At 39.9% G+C, this 19,365-nt stretch overlaps 1 protein-coding gene across 1 annotated transcript in view; it reads left to right on the forward strand.

Moving 5' to 3' along the window:
* The window catches only part of LOC131406510 (endophilin-A3), a 536,830-nt gene that overhangs the window by 466,137 nt on the left and 51,328 nt on the right, over nt 1-19,365 (forward strand). The window contains exons 29-30 of the mRNA XM_058542566.1: nt 4,964-5,091; nt 7,306-7,434. Coding sequence (XP_058398549.1) covers nt 4,964-5,091; nt 7,306-7,434 — 257 coding nt within the window. The remainder of the gene's footprint in view (nt 1-4,963; nt 5,092-7,305; nt 7,435-19,365) is intronic.

Here is a 19,365-nt window from a genome sequence, read left to right on the forward strand (position 1 = left end):
TGGTAGAGAGACTGGGGACCTGAAATAATTTTCTGTATCATGCAATTTTTTATGTCATAAAATCCAAAAATAGGATAATAAGGATCAAAGTTTTTTAAGGTGTTCAAAACACAATATTAAGTCATTTATTATTTTATTGGGATCTGTGTCAGTGCAAAAATATCACATTTCATTCATTTTACATAAAATAACAGAGGATAACAGAAGTATTAATTTGCTTTTGCACTCTCTACTGTCTCCAGATCTTGCTATCTGTACACAGAGGACTGTAGACATTTTGCTTTTTAAAAATTTGCATTTAAGAGCTTGAGATGCACCTTACCTGCCTCCAGGGATTGTTAAGAGACACAAACAAAACAGCAGATGTTAAATTGTTTTGCAGACCATAAGGTACTTTAAAAAGGCAAGTTGTATTTGTATCATGTCTTTTGTGCATTGAGCGTAATATGTGAAATGTCAGAAGAAATCTAGGTAAAAGTCAATTTTTAATAATAAATTATTAGGCTATGTTTTAGAATGAAAACGTAGAACAAATCTAATTTTTTTTGTTTTTTGCCCTGGAACTCTGAACACAAGAGTGTAATGAAGTTTTAGAAGTCGAATAAACCTTCCAGATCAACTAGCTTAGCAGTTCTCAAATATTCTGGTCTTAAGACCCCTTTAAACTTAAGAAATGATTGAGAAGGTCAAAGAACTTTTGTTAATGTGAGTTATAGCTATTGATGTTTATCATATTAGAAGTTAAAACCGAGAAACATTTAAAATATCTGTTTATTAATCCATTTAGAAATAATAATAAGCTCATTACACGTTCACATAAATAATATAACTTTTGAAAAGCAATATTTAAAAAAATTTACTGATAACAATGGCATTGTTTTACATCTTTTCAAATCTCTTTAATGTCTGGCTTAATAAAATATAGCTAGATTCTCCTAAATGCTTCTACATTCCATCTGTCATGATATGTTGTTTTAATTGAAGTTGATAGAGAAAATTTGGCCTTATACAAATATGTTAGTTGGAAAAAGAAGAAAATTTTAATTGCCTTTTCAGATAATTGTGGCTATTCTTCTTTAATATTACACTAAAACTGGACAAGAGGTAGTTTCTTAAAGGTTAGCTGGAATGTGGAATCTAAAACCGTATTAATGAAATTTTGATATTCTGTTACAATGATATTCTGTTACAATGAAATCTCTTGGTTTATCTTACACTTTGAATGGATCTTTTACCTACACAAGATTTTAAAAGGTCGTATATTGGTCATTTGGAAAACATTGGTTCACTGAATTATACAGATCTTCCAAATGGTGACACATTTCATTATACAATGTAAAAAATATACATATTGTTTAATATCGCTACCCATCTCATCAGAAAGTCTTTGAGCTTTAGGAACCTGTCAAGCTCACAAGGAAGGATACTAAGTTTCCAAAATTCTAATTTTCACTTGACAGCTCGAATTTTATCATTGGCAATGAATACCGTCCGTTGTTTTCCTTGACTTGGCCAGCTCATCTTTGTTCGTTTAAAAAAACATCTTCCAAATACCCAAGTCAGAATAATCATAGTTTGTCTATCAGTCAATTCTTTCAAGTAAAAATGAAGAAAGCAACTAGTTCAGCTAGCAATTCAGTCGTGCCGACGTCCTTTGGCACGCAGCAGAAATGCCATGTGTGGACTTCCCGCTTTGCCATACAGAATATTAAAAACATATGTACTCAAGGGTCGAGATTTAGTGAAATTAATAAGTTTTACTGCTTCATTAAGGACATTCTTAAGGGAAACTGGCATTTTTGTTGTTACTGCAAACGTGTGGTAGTCAAGAATATGCGACTTTGGTGCCACTGCCGCGGTTCCTGTGAAGGTGCCAGCAGTTTTACCCACCACTGCTTTTACTATCAGTGCAAATGTTAACACAGTGAAAAAGGCAAATAACGCCTTAGTATTATTATGAAAATAGTTTTGATCTCACAGACCCTTGGGGTCCATGAACCACCCTTTGAGGACAGCTCAAGGACTTGACTTTATAAATTGTAAGGAAACAGAGGCTGAGAAAGTTGAAGTGATCACTTGACCTATGGCTATATATGTACTACGGGGATGTAGTAGAGCATGGTCAGTTTAAGTACATGTTTGTTGAATTGAATTGAGTTTAAATAATTTGACTTGATCAAATGGAATTAACATGAGTTTCTGAGGCTAAGACGTCTGGAGGTCATATAAAGAAGCGGTTTTGACATGGTACATCCTACCCAAAAGTGTTTCTCCATACTTTAAGGATCAACCACTTGATATTGAAGAAATTCCCTATGGCTATTAAAAGCTTTTGTTTTTAATTTTTTAAGAGAATAAAAGAATAAGAACTATTTTTATTTCCATTTTTTCCTCAAACCTACGTAATTAATTTGTTCAACTTATGTTTAATTTCCTTTAGGTAACACAGGTTCTCACCTTTACATATATGTTTCTGAATCTCACAAAGTTTTCAATGGAAGCAATTCAGAAATGGAATTGTGTTTCTGAGAGCCTCTGTCCAATGAGAGGATGCCGTGTGGGCATGGAGTAGCTTTGGATGCCAGCTGAGTGAGAAATCTCAGCTCAAAAGGGAAAGCTGTGGGTGATTCACTGGGGATGATGCCGCTGGAAGATCAGCTTTGTTATGGCTTCAAGTTAAGAATAAGATTGTGCCAGAGGGCCGGCCTGGTGGCGTAGCGGTTAAGTGTGAGCGCTCCACTTCAGCGGCCTGGGGTTTGCAGGTTCGAATACCGGGTGCGCACCAGCGCACCGCTTGTCAAGCCATGCTGTGGCGGCATCCCATATAAAGTAGAGGAAGATGGGCATGGATGTTAGCCCAGGGCCAGTCTTCCTCAGCAAAAAGAGGAGGATTGGCATCGGATGTTAGCTCAGGGCTAATCTTCCTCACAAATAAATGAATAAATAAATAAAAACATTGTGCAGCAGAGGCCAAGGTCAGATCCCTTCAGGAACTCTCCCTGCTGGTTCTCCAGCTCAGGGACTGAGCCAGGCTGGATACCCGGACGGCTCCACCTGGCAGTAAGGTTCATGTGTACTCAGCCATTTCTTTTTTTTTTTTTTTAACTTTTTATTTATTTATTTTTCCCCCAAAGCCCCAGTAGATAGTTGTATGTCATAGCTGCACATACTTCTAGTTGCTGTATGTGGGATGCGGCCTCAGCATGGCCGGAGAAGTGGTGCATCGGTGCACGCCCGGGATCCGAACCCGGGTCGCCAGTAGCAGAGTGCGCGCACTTAACCACTAAGCCACGGGGCCGGCCCCCACTCAGCCATTTCTAATCTCCATGATTTCTCACCGTGCTGTTCAGTAGAGGCCTACAGGATTGCTAAATCATGCAAACATGTATATGAAATAGTTTAAGAAAACATTTTAGCATACTTATTTTTCAAGTGTAGTTATAGTTATACTTTTGTTCTGAATCAACCATTCCTTCATAGGGATTTGACAGTGAAATTCTAGCCCTACTAATAGCTAGGTCTGCCATACTCCTGTTTTTGTTCTGGGCAGTTCAACTGTTTTGATTTCCACCTATGTTTGCGTATTTCACGTGTGTGTTGTGGAGGGCTTGCATCCTCCTAGTACGTTTACTCTGTGCCATTATTCTATTCTATTCTGATCATTCATGCGTTTAGTCATCAAAGGGTTTTGAGAACTTCGCTCTATAAAAGTCACTGTGCTAAGCACTGAGAATGCACAGCTGTGAATAAGATTTGGTCTCTGCTCTTGAAAAGACCACAATCTAGTGGAAAGAAATAGATATTTCATCAAATAAATATAGGAAACAGAGCAGAAGGAGCCCAGAGGGGGCAGAAGATAACTCTAGGAGTATTGGGGAAAGCTTTACAGGGGAAATTACATTTGATCCAGAACTCAGTGAGTAACTTGGAGTTTTCCAGAAGGGGAGAAGGGCATTCGAAATAAAGTGAACAACATATGCAAAAGCTCAGGGTGATGAAAGATCCTGGAATGTTCTGGAAACTGTTAGAAGTTCATTATGGCTGCAGCATAGGGTGAGCAACGTGAAGTGACAGGAAATGAAGAAGTGGCCTGGCTCAATTCATGAAGAAACATAGTATTTAGCAGTCAGAACAGTCCTCTTTACAGAGGCTAAGATCTATAAAGTGGGAGGCAGGCAGAGAAAAAAATAATATAGGGACCTCTGACCCAGATGATCTAGAAGCAGCTTCAAATCATTAAGAAAAATTAAAATAAAAGCAGAACAAGTACTCTTTCCCACTCCCTAATTCGTTCATCTGTTAGGACACCCCTGACCAACTCTGATTCTCGAAGTGGTATTTACATGCAAGTGTTTATGAATATCAATAATTGGGAAACCATAAGGAACTATACAGTTTAATCCAGATTCTTAATAGCACGGTCAAAATCCTACACGTACAATGCAGCCTTAGCTTTGTTTCCTCAACCTACATCTTCACCAGGACGGTGAGACAATAACCGTCGCCAGGCAGCGTTAACGGAAGGTCCACTCACTGCCAGTGTGAAAACCCAAACTGAAAAATCACACCTGCAGTTCGTTAGGAAGAATTTGGGCAGAAAATGAGGGTTTAACATCCAGCAAACTAAGGTTTGCTAGTTTGTCTTTTTTTAAATGTGGTGGATTAAGTCCATCTAGAAAAGTCTATTCTCAGGCAAAGTGAGATAGGAAGACTGAATCTCCAAACACCATCCATCTCTGCCATTTCTATGAGTTTAAACCAAGAAGAAAGACTTTTCCACCCTCCAGTCTATTCAGTTTTCTGCTTATAGGCAGGATGCTTAACAAAATCATCTTCTGGGATCCTTGCCAGCCCAAAGTCTATAATTTTGCCATCTTCTTTCTCTGTGACTCACTGACTTACTGTGGTCCTAGAGCAGTGAAATGTGTTACATGAATGCATCCTCTTTCTAACTGTTCTACAGAATAATTTTGGATGGAATGGGGAAAATACAGATACAGAAACCTACAAAGAAAGAGGAAGGTGTATATGAATGCTCTGTGGCTAATCATCTTGGTTCAGATGTGGAAAGTTCTCCTGTGCTGTATGCAGGTAATGCCCGTTGTTGAAACCTGGAATGCCTGGTTTTTGTTTTGTTTTTGTTTTTAACATTAAACTCTAGAGCAGCAGTTCTCAAACTTTAGTGTGCAGCAGAATCACCTGGGGAGTTTGTTAAAACACAGATTTCTAGACCCCATTCTCAGAGGTTCTGACTCAGAAGATTTGGGATGGAATCTGAGAATCTGCATTTTTAACATGTTCCTGGGTTATGCCGATGCTGCTGGCCCGAGGACCACACTTTGAAAATGGCTGCTCTAGATCTAGCTGGCTTTCTAAGAATTAAGAATTAATGAGGCAGGGTTTAATTGGCAGTGTTGATAATACTATCAACTTTTCATTTTTAAAGTGCCACCAGCCAACAAGGGAGCTGTCCTCCAGCTCCCTGCTCTGTGGTTTCTGGGATCTGTGGCTCAAATGGACTAAGATGAGGAGAGGGACAATATCAGGGATTAGAATCCAGCTTTTAGACAACTAAGCATTGAGCTTTGTAGCAGGTACCTCGCATCTATAAATTGAAGAGTTTGGACCAGTTGATTTTAAAAGCTCTTTGAATCGGTATGGCTTGATTCTCTAAGTCCCTACCCTGGCTTCATTCCCAACACAGGGCCTTCAGGCCTTGATCTTTTGTACATTGATCTTCCTGGATGGTTCTCTACTGTGAGCATCAGCTCCTTTCCAGAAAACATCAGTTCCGAGGCTCTGGAATTCCTGGGGGGAATAGAAGTCCCCCTTGCAGCTCACAAGTCTCCCCTTAAGTCCCTCCCAGAACAATCCATATTCCTGGGGGAGCTGGTGCAAGGTCCTCAGGGGCCAGAGGACATGCTGTGACAACTATAGTCCTCTCCCAGCCCAAGGATTCCTATCTTTTCACATCTCAGGATAGCTTTCCGCTGCCCCAGGCCTTCCAGGAGAGAATGCAACACTTGGTCACCCAAGCTTTATTGTTCCTAAATTCTCTTCCCCAGAATTCATGGTTACCAAGGAGCTAGCTAAAATGTTGTTATTCTTTCATGTTCTATGCTTAGGTGGTAAAATAGGTTAAGAAAATGTGGCCTCTCCCTCTAGGAGCTCACATGCTAATGGTGGAGCAGGGAAACCAACCATGGCAGTAGTTCTACAGTAGAGGAATGCTCTGTCAACATGCTGTCTAGGATGTTGCCTTCTCTGACCCCCACATGCTATTGAGAGACCCCTGGGCAACCAGTACCTTTCTCTATCTCAACACCCATCCCCCTGTATGGTAATGGTGTCTCCCACCAGTCTATGAATTACTTGAGGGGAAGAATGGCTGTTTTCCAGCTCTGTGTTCCCATTGGTCAGCTCAGAGTGTATTTCCTGAGTGAGTTAATGAATGAATCTGTTCAAAGGACATGGTTCTCTGGGGCCGGCCCTGTGGCATAGTGGTTAAGTTCCCGCGCTTTGCTTTGGCGGCCCAGGGTTCCCAAGTTCGAATCCTAGGTGTGGACCTAAGCACCACTTATCAAGCCATGCTGTGGTGGCGTCCCATATAAAGTAGAGGAAGGTGGGCACAGATGTTAGCCCAGTGCCAAATCTTCCTCGGCAAAAAAGAGGAGAATTGGCAACAGATGTTACCTCATGGCTAATCTTCCCCACCACCAAAAAAAAAAAAAAGTACCTAGGTCACAAAATCCAGGAAAATAAAAGTCTTTGAATGGGTTCCTGATTCTTTGTGACCTTGTTTTTATTATTATTTTTTCCATGCAAATTTTATGCAGGTTTATTTCAAGTATTCCTTCCAGAAAAAGAGTCAGGTGGTCCCAAGCCCTGGTGTGTTTTGGTCCTCCTTTAACTCATCCAAGACTGCACTGCAGAGATGTTGTTCCTGCCCTGCCATGCCTTTTTTGCTTCCTATGAACTTCCAAATTCCTTCTTTTCAAATTATCAAAGAGGACTTTATCCTCAATTTTGGTTATAAAACCAATATATCCTCATAGTCTGTATGTGGTTGTTGCAATGCATCTTTGTAGATGTCTCTTTGGTTACATCCATCTGTCTGTCCATCCATCCCTTGAGCACCTGCAGGCTGTGTATGTGCAAGTCCCCGTGGAGCACCACGAGGGGTACAGAGAGAGCCCGGACTCTGCCCCTGCTCTCAAAGAGCTCAGCCAAGTTTACCAAATGCAGCATCGTTTACCAAGGGCAAAAGCCTGAACTAACATAGTTTCCTGCTCCCTTTGAATTAAGAGGCGCCTGTCATCTTGTCTATTGAAAGAAATATTACCAGACCCGAGCACAACCATCTGTCCATTGTGGTTGGAGGCATCGTGGAGGCAGCCCTGCGAGCCAACGTGACAATCCAATGTCCTGTAAAAGGTAAGTTGGTCATTTCCAGTGGGAGGGCATGAGGCCAGCCCAGTGTTTCTGGGAGATGCCAGCTGGCATTTTGGCATCTTAGACCTCAATCTGACAAGCTTAAGAATCTGATTTTCCAGCACACTGACAGTGGATCTCTCTCCCAAGGGTGAGCTCACACCAGCTTTTGAGACCACTGTGTAAAACAGAATGCCAGTTTATTCATTTCCAGTGGGGACCACAAGGACTATGTACAGGACCTGCCCTGTACACGGGCATATTCATATTAGCAGGACCAGAACACTGTGTCCCTGTGGGCGGATCTGCACGAGAGGCCAACTTCTAGTCAGGTGGTTGCTTGGTGAGTGTAGAGTCAGATGAGGGGATTTGTTGAAATTGTTTGTTGTATCCTCCAGCTAGACAAAGCCTGCACTAGGCAAAGCCAGGTCAGGGAGCGGGAAGGTCTAGGTCTGCTGGCCTAGACTCCCTCTGTCCTGCACTGTCCTTGGGTGAGCATCACCAGTCTCTGCTTCAGTGGCCCTTTCTGCTTTGTTTACAACAGCAGATAAACCTCCTTTCTGACAGAATCATTCTTTCTTTAAGAACACTTTCAGTCTGACCTTGCCTTAATCTGGAGCCATTCTGCCTCCTTCAGCCATGGATTCTTAAGTCTTAACCTGAGCCCGTGCATCCCCAAACTGTGATCAGTGTTATATGCTGCACATGTGCACATTTTATGGCAACCAGGGGGGCTGTGTGAATAGCTTTGATCAGTTCCTCAGAGAGCCTTGTGAACTCCTCAAAATTAAGATCTACTATTTTAAGGTGACTTTGCATATGCCTGTGACTTACTGTGCATTCATTTAACTCTCTGGAGAACTGTATTTCCCTGATTTCCAAGTTCTAACAGGGTACCTGTGGTTGCAGCCACTTAAGGTGAATCTTGCCCAGGCCGTGACCCAGAGAGTGCGGGGTAATGGGAGGAGCCCTCGCTGCTGTTCTGGGTACCACAGTGAAGGTGCGTGGAATGAAAGCATCCCAGAACACACTCATGCAGCCTTCAGGCTCTCCCTGCCCTGTGATGGGCAGTTACTTGCCATGTTTCCAGAGCTCTACAAACAGTGGAAATTTGCTAAACCCCAAGGTATTATTTTTCACCCCTTGGAAGTCCCTGTGGTGTTTGTCCTACACAGACTTTTGAAAAATCCCTCCAGCCTCCCACCTGACTCCACCCACAAGTATGTGAGTTTTCTGGCAAAATGCACCCACCATTACAGAATGGGCCGGCAGTCTCTGGCCTCCACGAGGAGAAAAGCAGAACGGAACTTTGCAGTTGCCAAGCCACAAATGTCTCGAGTTTCTACAGCCCTACACCTGCAGAGGATTCTGCAAAATAAATCTGACTTCTATTAAGACAAACCTCAACTTTTAACATTATTTCTAAATTTCTTACTTCCACAATAGTTTAAAATCAGGCTCTCAGAGGGATGACCCCTTGAAAGGATGGTAGTGTATTATTTGCTATGGTAAGTAAGGGACTGGATTCAGTGGAAACCGTTTCTGTGACTGAAGCCTCCAGCAAAGACTGTTCAGCTGGTCTGGGTTTTATTCTCTTGGCCAGGCCCGGTCAGCGTACGGGCCATCTCTGACCTCTCCCTGACCCTGGTCGCCCCTTCTGCAGTGTGCTGAGCACCCTTGGGACCTTGTTGAAGCTCAGTGTTGGGAGTGCTCCTCTCCCTCCTCCCTCCCTCCACGTTCAGCTCTTACTAGGAATGAAGCCATTTGGTCTTTCTCTACCTGGCCGTCATCCCCTATGGACCAGACCCCAGGAACTCATTGGGAGTCCTTTCCTTTTCAAAACAAACCCCCCTCATTTTGAGTTATGTGCCATTTTAAATAAACCTGCAGTGAACTTGTGTTTCCTTATGGGCAGAAGCCATAGCTAACTTAGCTTTTATGGAGATTCATCTTTTTAAAGACAGATGGTGAAGTTGACGAAGGGTCAGAAAACTTGGGTTTTACAGACAGTTCTGTCACTTGCTGGTCCATGAGTCATCTGTCCTTCCTACTCTCATCTGTAAAATAGGAAATATACTATGTTACTAGAGGGAGGGACTTTGGTTATCATCTAATCCAGTCCTTCACTTTATAGATGAGGGCATGATAACATTTACAAACCTGAATACTGCTTTATGAAATTACATTTCCATATTGCAAATTGAGATTATTTCTGTAAATCAGTGGCATATGTAAATTTTTCTTTTATTTTCCAGTTGCCTTTAAAACATTTTCCACTAATTATAACGAGCTGATGTACTCATACCTTTTAGACAGACTCATCATTCTTTGTTATAGCCCAACATGTTGTATTTAACCCATGTGGGATAGATATCAATAGTAACTGTCTCTAGTCACTCTTAGATGATATCTCTAATAACTATATTAAATAATAGAACCTGATAATCTGCATTTCTAGAGGTTAAAAGTTCTAAGTTGCAAGCGTTATTTGCCTTGCTCTTTTAAAAAATTTTTTTTCTTCTAAAAATGGGGGAAAAACGTTTAAACTGCACCTTCTTTGCCACCTTCTGGTAAGAAAGGAAAGCTCATCTCAGGAAAATGACCAGTCAATATCAATAGCTGCTTTTATTTTTTCTCATGTTAGTGCTTAGTAAGAACATTATTAATCCTATAGTTTTCCGTTAGGTGTGGTTTCTGTGTTGCTTGCTTTTTTTATTCCTTCAGCTCATTAGACAGGCAGCTAATCTGGGTCTCTGCTCTAAGGTGTTCTTGTTGTGTGTCAGGCTCCTCTTTAGTCTCCAAGAAGCTCTCTTGGCCCACAGATTGGAATACGGTTGAACTAGGAAGATGGTGGTTCCCAAAAGGATGGGCATTGGCGACCCCATCAGTGGCCCAGCCCCAGGAGTAGAAAATCTCTTAAACAGAAAATGTGCTGGACAACTACTCCTTAGAGCAAAGTAAAATTGTCTGGAAGAATTGGAGATGCCTAAAACTTAAAACTAAGATAAAGAACAAAAATGTCTTGTAATGCTGGTTGTAGAACATAGGTATACACCTACTTTAGGAGGAAAAGTTCTGCAATTGTGGACTGCACCTGGCTTCCCACCAGGTTTTGTATATGCTACATGAACCATGTAGCATATACAAAAGGCACATTAACAATGAACATAGAGGCCAATAAATAAATAAAATTTTAAGATATTAGCAAACTGAATCCAGAAATGTATAAGACTAAGGAGAACTTTTCCCAGGAATGCAAAGGTTTTTTTAACATTTAAATATATCTACTTTAAAGAAGCTGTCTCAAGTTGGGTCCTCTGAAAGCAGATACTGGGATGGAGTGTGGTGTGCAGGACATCTATTAGTTGTCAATACCTGTGGAAGGGAGGGAGCAACAGGGTTGGACAGAGAATGAAGGAGAGCTGTGCTGTAAGCCCACAAAGCCTGGCCAAGCACAGGGGAGCTTTGAAGCATCTATGGCTCAACAGGGTTGCCCAACTCTGACCCACAAGGACCAGGCCTTCATACACCTGCCTCCATCAGTCACTGGTTGTGGGCCTCTCCAGAAGGGATGTGCTCTTGCGTGAGCTGAGGCAAACTGTTAAGGAGCTGACAAGTGGAGGCTAACAGCAGCTGGATACCAAGGCCTTCCATGAGGGGGCATCCAGGTGGAGCATCTCCATGTCTACCACAGAGATTTAAGGAGATAACATTTGTGATCATCTTATAGATGTAGGAAAAGCATTTGATAAATTTCAATACAAAATGATGTTTAAACCTCTCAGCAAACCAGTAATGGAAGGGATCATCTTTACCCTGCTCATGTTTTTTTTAAAGGACCTATCAAAAACCTATGGCAAACATCATACTCATTTAAATGGTGATACTCTAAAACCTTCCCATTAAAGTCAGGAAAAATATAAGATACTTTTATTACTGCATCTGTTCAATACTGCTTTAAAGGCACTAGCCAATGCAATAAGATAAAAATATTTAAAAGGAAAATGAAGTATAATGATTAGAAAAAGTTCTTCTTACTTATAGACAAGATAATTATCTACATGGAAAATCTGAGAAAATGGGCAAAGTTTCAGATCTGTAAATTCAGTGTAATGCCGATTTTTTTTTAAAAGAAAAGCCCTGGAGGATTGCTGGAACTTGACAAACTGATCCTATCATTAATAAGGAAGAGCAAGTGACCAAGAATAGCCCAAACATGTTTCAAGAATAACAAGGTAGTTGAGATTTGCTCTATCAGCTATAAAGACTTATCATAAAGCTGGTATAATTACAACAGTGTGGTATTGGCATAGATATAGACAAATAAATGGAATATAGAGCCCACAGCAGATTTAAGCATATATGAAAATAGTGTTTAATAGCAGGAAAATTAAAAGACAATAAAGGACATAATACTAAGCAATGGTGATAGGATAATTAGTTTTGATAAATAGATGTTAAAAAAATCTCTACCAAATTAAATTCTAATTGGGTTAAATGCCTGAAATATGAAAAGCATAAAACTTTTATAATAAAACATAAGCAGTATCTTTATGACTTCAGAATGGGGAAGATACTAAAAGTACAAGCTATAAAATAAAAGATCTAATGGATAGTGTTGATGGTTGCACAACTCTGAATATACTAGACCTACTGATTCATACACTTTAAAAGAGTGAATTTTATGATATGTAAATTATATTTCAATAAGCTGTTATAAAAAATATTTATAAATTTTTCTATATTAAAATTGAAAACTTCTGACCCCTGCAAGGCACTATCAACAAATGTAAAAGTCAAGCCACATTTATGGGAGAAAATATTTGTTATACAGGATCCAGAATATATAAATAACTTCTATGAATCAATACAAATAACCCAATATAAAAATAGCAAAGGATATGAACAGGCGGTTCTCTTAAAGTAAAACCCTAACAAGCATGTGAAAATGTTCTCATTCTCACTAGTAATCAAAGAAATTAAAATAGAAGTTTCCATTTCATGCTATTATACTGGCAAAACTTAACGAGTTTGACAGTCTCAAGGGTTGGCAAAAACGTGGATAAATAGGATCTCTTGCACTGCTGGTCAGAGTGTATATTGGAAGAACCACTTTAGAGAACAATTTAGTAAAATGTGATCCAGTCAAAGATGCTGAAAACCAGCAGTTCCACTTGTGGATACAGCCCTTGTTTCAAGGCAAAGAGAGTTACTAGAATGTGCGTAGCAGCTGTGTTTATAGTAGCAGAGAGGGGCGTGGGGAGAGAGAGAGATAGATTAAAAGAGAAAGAAAAGGAAAAAGAAGTAGAGGAAACAATCTAAATCTCTATCAGCAGGAAGAAAAGGTGCATGATAACATGTTTATTTCCTGGAACTATGTAGTAGTAAAACAAATAAATTAGAGCTACAGGTATCAACGTGGGTAAATCTTTAAAATATAATCTCTCAAAAAGGGTGCTAACAAAAGTCAAAGGGGAAAGCATAATCTTTTCAGTAAATGGTGCTGGGACCACTGGAGATCCACTTGCAAAAGAATGAAGTTGAACCCCTCCCTCATACCATATACAAAAATTAACTCAAAATGAATTAAATTTAAGAGCTAAAGCTATGAAATTCTTAGAAGAATTCTTAGAAGAGAACAGGCATAAGTCTTTGTGACCTTAGAGTCAACAATTTCTTAGCTATGACACCAAAAGTGTCAACAAAAGAAACAAATAGATAAATTGTGCTTCTTCAAACTTAAAAACTTTTGTGCTGCAAAGGACACTGTCAAGAAAGTGGTAAGACAACCCACAGAATGAGTGAAAAGATCTACAAATCATATATTTGACAAGGGAGTATCCAGAATATAAAAAGAACCCTTACAACTCAGCAATAAAACAACAAATAACCCAATTTAACATGGGCAAATGATCTGAATAGACATTTCTCAGAAAAAGATTTACAAATGACCCATATGCACATGAAAAGATGCTCAACATCATTAGTCATCAGGGAGATGTAAATCAAAACGACAATAAAATGCCATTTCACACACTAGGATGGCTATAATCTAAAAAACAGATAATAAAAGTGTTGATGAGAATGTGGAGAGATTGGAACGCTCATGCACTGCTAGTGGGAGTTTACGATCATGCAGCTGCTTTGGGGAACAGTTTGGCGATTCCACCATAGTTAACCATGTGCTTCGGCATTTGCACTCCTAGGTATATACCCAAGACAAATAAAAACATGTGTTCACACAAAAGCTTGTACATGAATGCTCATAGCAGCCTTATGCATAATAGCCAAAAAGTGGAAACAACTTAAATATCCATCAACTAATGGATGAATAAACAAAATGTAATATATCCATACAAAGAAGTTTTATTTGGTCATAAAAAGGAATGAAGTGCTGATACATGCTAAAACATGGATGAACCTTGAAAAATTATGGTAAGTGAAAGAAGCCAGACACAAAAGATCACATATTGTGTGATTACATTTCCATAAAATGTCTAGAATAGGCAAATTCATAGAGACAGATTAGAGGCTGCCAGTGGCTAAGAGGAGAAGAAAATGGAGGAGGATGGAGATTAATGACCGACGGGCACGGGTTTTTTTTGGGGGGGTGATGAAAATGTTCTGGAATTAGATAGTAGTGATGGTTGTACAAATATTTGAATATACTAAAAAAAGAAATCACTGAATTGTACTCTTTGAAAGGGTGAATTTTGTAGTATATAAATTATATCTCATTAAAATCATAATCATAATACCCTCAATATGACAATACATGCAAAGTTTCAAAACCTATAGCACAATCATATATATTATTTATGAATGGATACGTACGTGACAAAAATATACAAACATTCATGAGAAGGACATATACCAGTGTCTGGATTGTTGGTACTCCTGTGAGAGAAAAGAAGGAAAAGTTTGGGGATAGAACTTTGGCTGTAGCTGTAATGCTTTATCACTTAAACAATAGCTAAAGCAAATATAGCCAAATATTAATGTTCATTAATTTCGGATAATGGACGTGTGGTCATCTGTTACGTTGTTTTTGTGATTCTCCTCCTAGCCCTGCCTCTATGTTGCTCTGAGACGTTGGGCCTATCACACACTTGCCTTGGCCCATGGTTTTCTGTTATAGCAGAGGGATTAGGATAGATGACTAGCAAGACTCCTTTCAGTCCTAAAATTCTATCCTGAACCCTTGGTCTTTTGCAGGAATCTGGAACAAATGGAAGTAAAACTAGAAAAATCCTTGAACTAAGATACCTGCCCAGTCAGGGCTTAGAACTGAGTGCCAACAAGCGTCGTCACCCAATGCTGGGAAGGCTGGTGAGGGAACCTGGAAAGAAAGCCTCTTTCAATAGAGATAGATACAATGTCCTTTACCAAGGAGTTACTTGAGATGGAATACCAGTCCGTGAAAAACCCATTTACCTATATTATGACTCGAAAACTATAGTTGTAATGAAAAGAAAGGAATCAAATAATGTAAGAGTCTGTAATTTGATGAGACCAGAATTTGATAATTTGAAAAAGTCTTTCATTTATTTAAAAGCTGATATTTAAGGCAAACCAAGTTCAGTGGAGGAAAATAAGTTCAGAGTGTGATCTGAGGTGACTTGGGTGGAAACCGTTCAGGTCTTGGTCGTGTCCTCGTGACCTCAGAATGCACAGCTCTTTCTAGATGTCTGGATGTCAACCAGCCCTGTGTTTACCAGCCTTGATCCCGCCCCATCTCACCTCCAAAAAGAGAAAACAGGGGAAGAGATTTTCCCTGAGATAGTGAGGTAAGATCTGATTGAAATAAAGTCTTGGGTGTTAAATATAGAGGAACCTTAGAAATCCATGAGTTCAGCCCTGACATTTTGACAACAAGGCACAGAGAGGAGAGACCTGGCCGGAGTAGTGAACTTCGTCGGTCTCGGGGCTGAGATCAGAACCCAGTCACTGCTTCTGGAGCTCATGCTCCTTCTGCTCTGATTGCCTCCCCTTTCTGTGTTTTCTTGTCTCATAATAAAAAGTAGTGCATCTCATTATATAAAATATTTAGAAAGCATAGCAAAGTATTATGAAGCAAAGAAATTCCCTTAATCCCATCACAAACACACAACTATCATTTCTATTTTGTTATATTTCTGTAACCCTAAAAGTCAAAGAATTTTCTCATGATATTAAAAAAATCATGAGTATCACTTAATTGCTACACAGATTGTATGAATGTAGCATAATTAAACCATTCCCTTATTTTGGGAAACTTAGGCTTCTTATACTTCTTTACAGGGATGTATGGCAGTATAAGGAACATTTTTGTGCCTATAACTTTTTTGTGTCTTCAGGGTTAATTTTTAAAAACAGATTAACAGGATTGGAATTACTAGGTCACAGGGCATTCAACACTTCTATAACTTCACAGGGCATTAAAATTTCTATACCTGTAAATACAAATCACCAAATTACCTTCTAGAAAGTCTAAATCTATCAGTGGTATAGGTGTAAGCCCTACACCCCTCTCACTTTTTTTGCTGCCCATTGATAGGAAAGGACAGGAGAAAAAAGTAGGTGGAAGGTACAGCATTAGTCCCACATAGTGTGTGTCTAAGCAGATGGTGGGACACACCAATCTGACCAGGTAGAAGCAGGTTGCTTGGTGTTCCATAAGATGAGTGGAGGAAGGAAAGCCTTTCATATCTAAGAGATGGTGCTCAGTTTCAGAAGATACATATTACATAAATATAAAAGTATTTTCTTAATCAGGGGATTTTTTTCAGGGTTAAAATGCTGCGAAATATGCCTCGAGTTTTATTGATGTCTAACTGAATGTTTAGCTTTCTTTGTGGGGTTTAACAATTTCCCTTACAGGGGAGGATTTTGAGAAATTTTTGTGGTGCAGCAAGATTATGTACTTAAATTCCTAAACACAGCCTCATCTCTCTGACAATTACTTTCCCCATCAACTATTGGTTTATATTATATGGTGTGGAACTTAATGGTAGTGATTTAACATCTTTAAGTCACAAATCCCTTTGACCACCCTCCCCACAAAAAAGAACCATCTTTCTAGAAAAATACATTTACCCACAAAATTTTGTATATAATTTTCAGAATACTTAAAAAGAATACCTGAGGATTATCTGCTTGCCCCTGTTTTCTGAACTGAACATTCTTTCAACCATATTTTAAATTAAAGCTAATTTATTTTTCTTGATCTGTGGTTTTTGAAATGTATCCCCTCTTCTCTACCATGTTTGTCTCTTTTTTAAACCATATACAATCCTTGAAATGGCTAAAATTATTTTTTTAAGTATATTTAAAACCTTTTCTCCCACTCAAAAAGGCTACTCCCCCTTGTTTTTCCTACTTCTGCCTATGATACAGAAATCTTCCCACCATCCTCCTCTCTTAACCCTATAGTCAGTCAATCAGTCATCAGTGGTTGGAAATTCCATCCATCTCTCCATCCATTTATCAAGCATTCACTAAGCATCTACTAAGCCCAGTCTAGTTCCTAGTGTACAGATATGAATAAGATCTGGTTTCTGCAGCTATACAGACAAGGAAACTATGATATAACAAATGCAAAAATATAAGTTTTTATGAAGTGCATCAGACACATAGAGGAGAGAATAGTTAATGCTTCTAAAGGATTAGGGAAAGTTTACAGAAGAGATGAGATTACAAGTAGACTACTTGGAACAAAAAGGAAGGCCATTTGAAGCAAAAGAAACAGCATATATGCAAAAGCAGAGAGACGCGAGAGCTCCTGGCTTATTTGCAAAACCACAGGCAGATCCGTGTGACTTAAAACAGAGGGTGTGAGGGGGAGTGGGGAGAGGGGGGTTTGGAAGTATAAGTTGGGACCAGATTGTGAAAGGCTTTTAATGTCATGCTAAAACCCCTGGACTTCATTTTCTTGGCAGTGGGGAGATGAGAAAAGTTTTAAGCAGAGTAATGGTGTGAGCCAGTCTGTATTTTAGAGACGGCCTTCTGCCTACAGTGTGGATGAAAAGTTAGAGAGGAAAGAAACTGCAGAATGCCATAAATTGAACTCAGTCAAATTGCATCAGTAGTCATTGATTGGATTGTTGGGCCAGTCACTCAAGATATTAAATTAAGATTCCATGTCTCTGCTTTATCTAAGAGAGAGAGCAGGCATATCTGGCATTTAGCAATGGATGTGTCATTAATTGAGGATCGGGGATATAGTTGTCCCCACGCTAGGGCTGGGGTGTTGGCACATAGAGGCTAAGTCAAACTAGGAGAGAAATTCCATTTCAAAGAGGTAAGGAGTATATGCTGACAGGCAGCATCTCCGTAAAGAACATATTGAAAAACCATCAAAACTCATCATCAAAAATAACAATAACTTGAGTAGCCAGTATGTGGCAGTTTGGACAGCCTATGAGGTGGATATTATTATTGTCTTTGTTTTGCTGATGAGTAAACAGGCTCAGATACTTGCAGTTACTTGCCCGTGTCTATATACCTAATGAGTATGTGAGCTAAGGGTTAATCGCAAGCCTGTGTGAATCCAAAAGGACTGGATGAGAAGGAGACTCTAGACTTGACACAGCAGAATGGGAACCCAGGAGGTCTAACCAGAGAGAAGAGTGTCAAAGCAGAGGTGTGAGGCAGGACTTAGGAAGTGCCACAGCTTGGGAACAAGGTATCAGAGTCTCAGGTGTAGGCAACACCCAGGACCCGACCTCACCTGGAGAACACCCCATGGTGAGAGATCCAGAATCCAGGTAGTGTACACTGAGAGGCTGGCTTCTTGCTGGCCTGCAGGATGGCAGCCAGTGTTGAGCTAAAGGTCTGCCTGGGTGTGCCCACTCACAGTTCACTCAGTTCCCGGGCTGAAGGAGGCCCTGCGGTGACACGCGCTTCCAGCATCAGTGCGACAGCAGGAAAGGAACGTGGCAAATTGTGTACCATCTGGTAATGACTCCCCGTTCCCTCACCTAACCCTTAATGTACTTGCCTCAAACCTCTTTGTACTCATTTTTAGATTATTGATTTATCAAATTAAAAAGACTCATTTTTAAAAGAATAGCCTGTTCTTTGAAGATCTGCTGAAGTTCTAGTCTAAATGCTCCTTGAGAGATGATTTTCTTCTCATCTTTTATCAATCTCGATTTCCCATTTAGAGAAAACATGAGTCTTGATACAACCAAGACGTAGAAAGAAATACTAGAATAAGGGAGCTAGATATGCAAAATGAAAAGCAGAAAGAGCTATTCGAGCACCTATCAAACTTCATGTGTCTTGCAAAAAGCCTTGTGCTTGGGCTTATGTGTCTGCATACACGAGTCACACCGTCTCTTACAGCATTCAGACCACGGCTGTTGTGGTTCAGTACTGTCGTCAACAGCACTGCTTTCATCCCCAAATATCCACACCCCGCGTCTGTCTTCAGTCCCACCAGCATGTTTGTCTGTCCTGAAAACTTCAGACACCCATCCCTCCGCTAACTTTTACCCCTTCACTCTGTAAAAACAGACTGACCCATAAGGCCTTTTATGCTGTAATTTCACGTTGTGTGCCCATTCACTCCCTTTCCTCCAGATAACCAGGTCCCTTTCTTCAGTATGCTGTCAATACACCAGGGGATAAACCAATGGTTTTCAATCTAGGTTCCATGGAGCCTTGTCAGGCATCCCAGTCTTTCCTTTCAACCCTACCTACCCTCTTGCCCAAATACAGTTCAACTGAAAGACCTCTGTGTTTTGCGGTTTTATGAATTAAACTTCCTTATACCAAAAAAAAAAAACCAACTTTTTTTAAAGAATTGATTCTGCTACTAGTAATGTTTGAAAGCCACTGGTTGGAACCCTGGAGTAGAGCCTGTAACCCATGACAGGTTCCTGCTCCCAAAATAACATATAATCTCTCCACAATGATACTTACACCAGATTTAAAATAACTTTCACTCCCGTG

Source organism: Diceros bicornis, chromosome 5 (assembly GCF_020826845.1).
Source record: "Diceros bicornis minor isolate mBicDic1 chromosome 5, mDicBic1.mat.cur, whole genome shotgun sequence".
NCBI classification, from domain to species: Eukaryota; Metazoa; Chordata; class Mammalia; order Perissodactyla; family Rhinocerotidae; genus Diceros; species Diceros bicornis.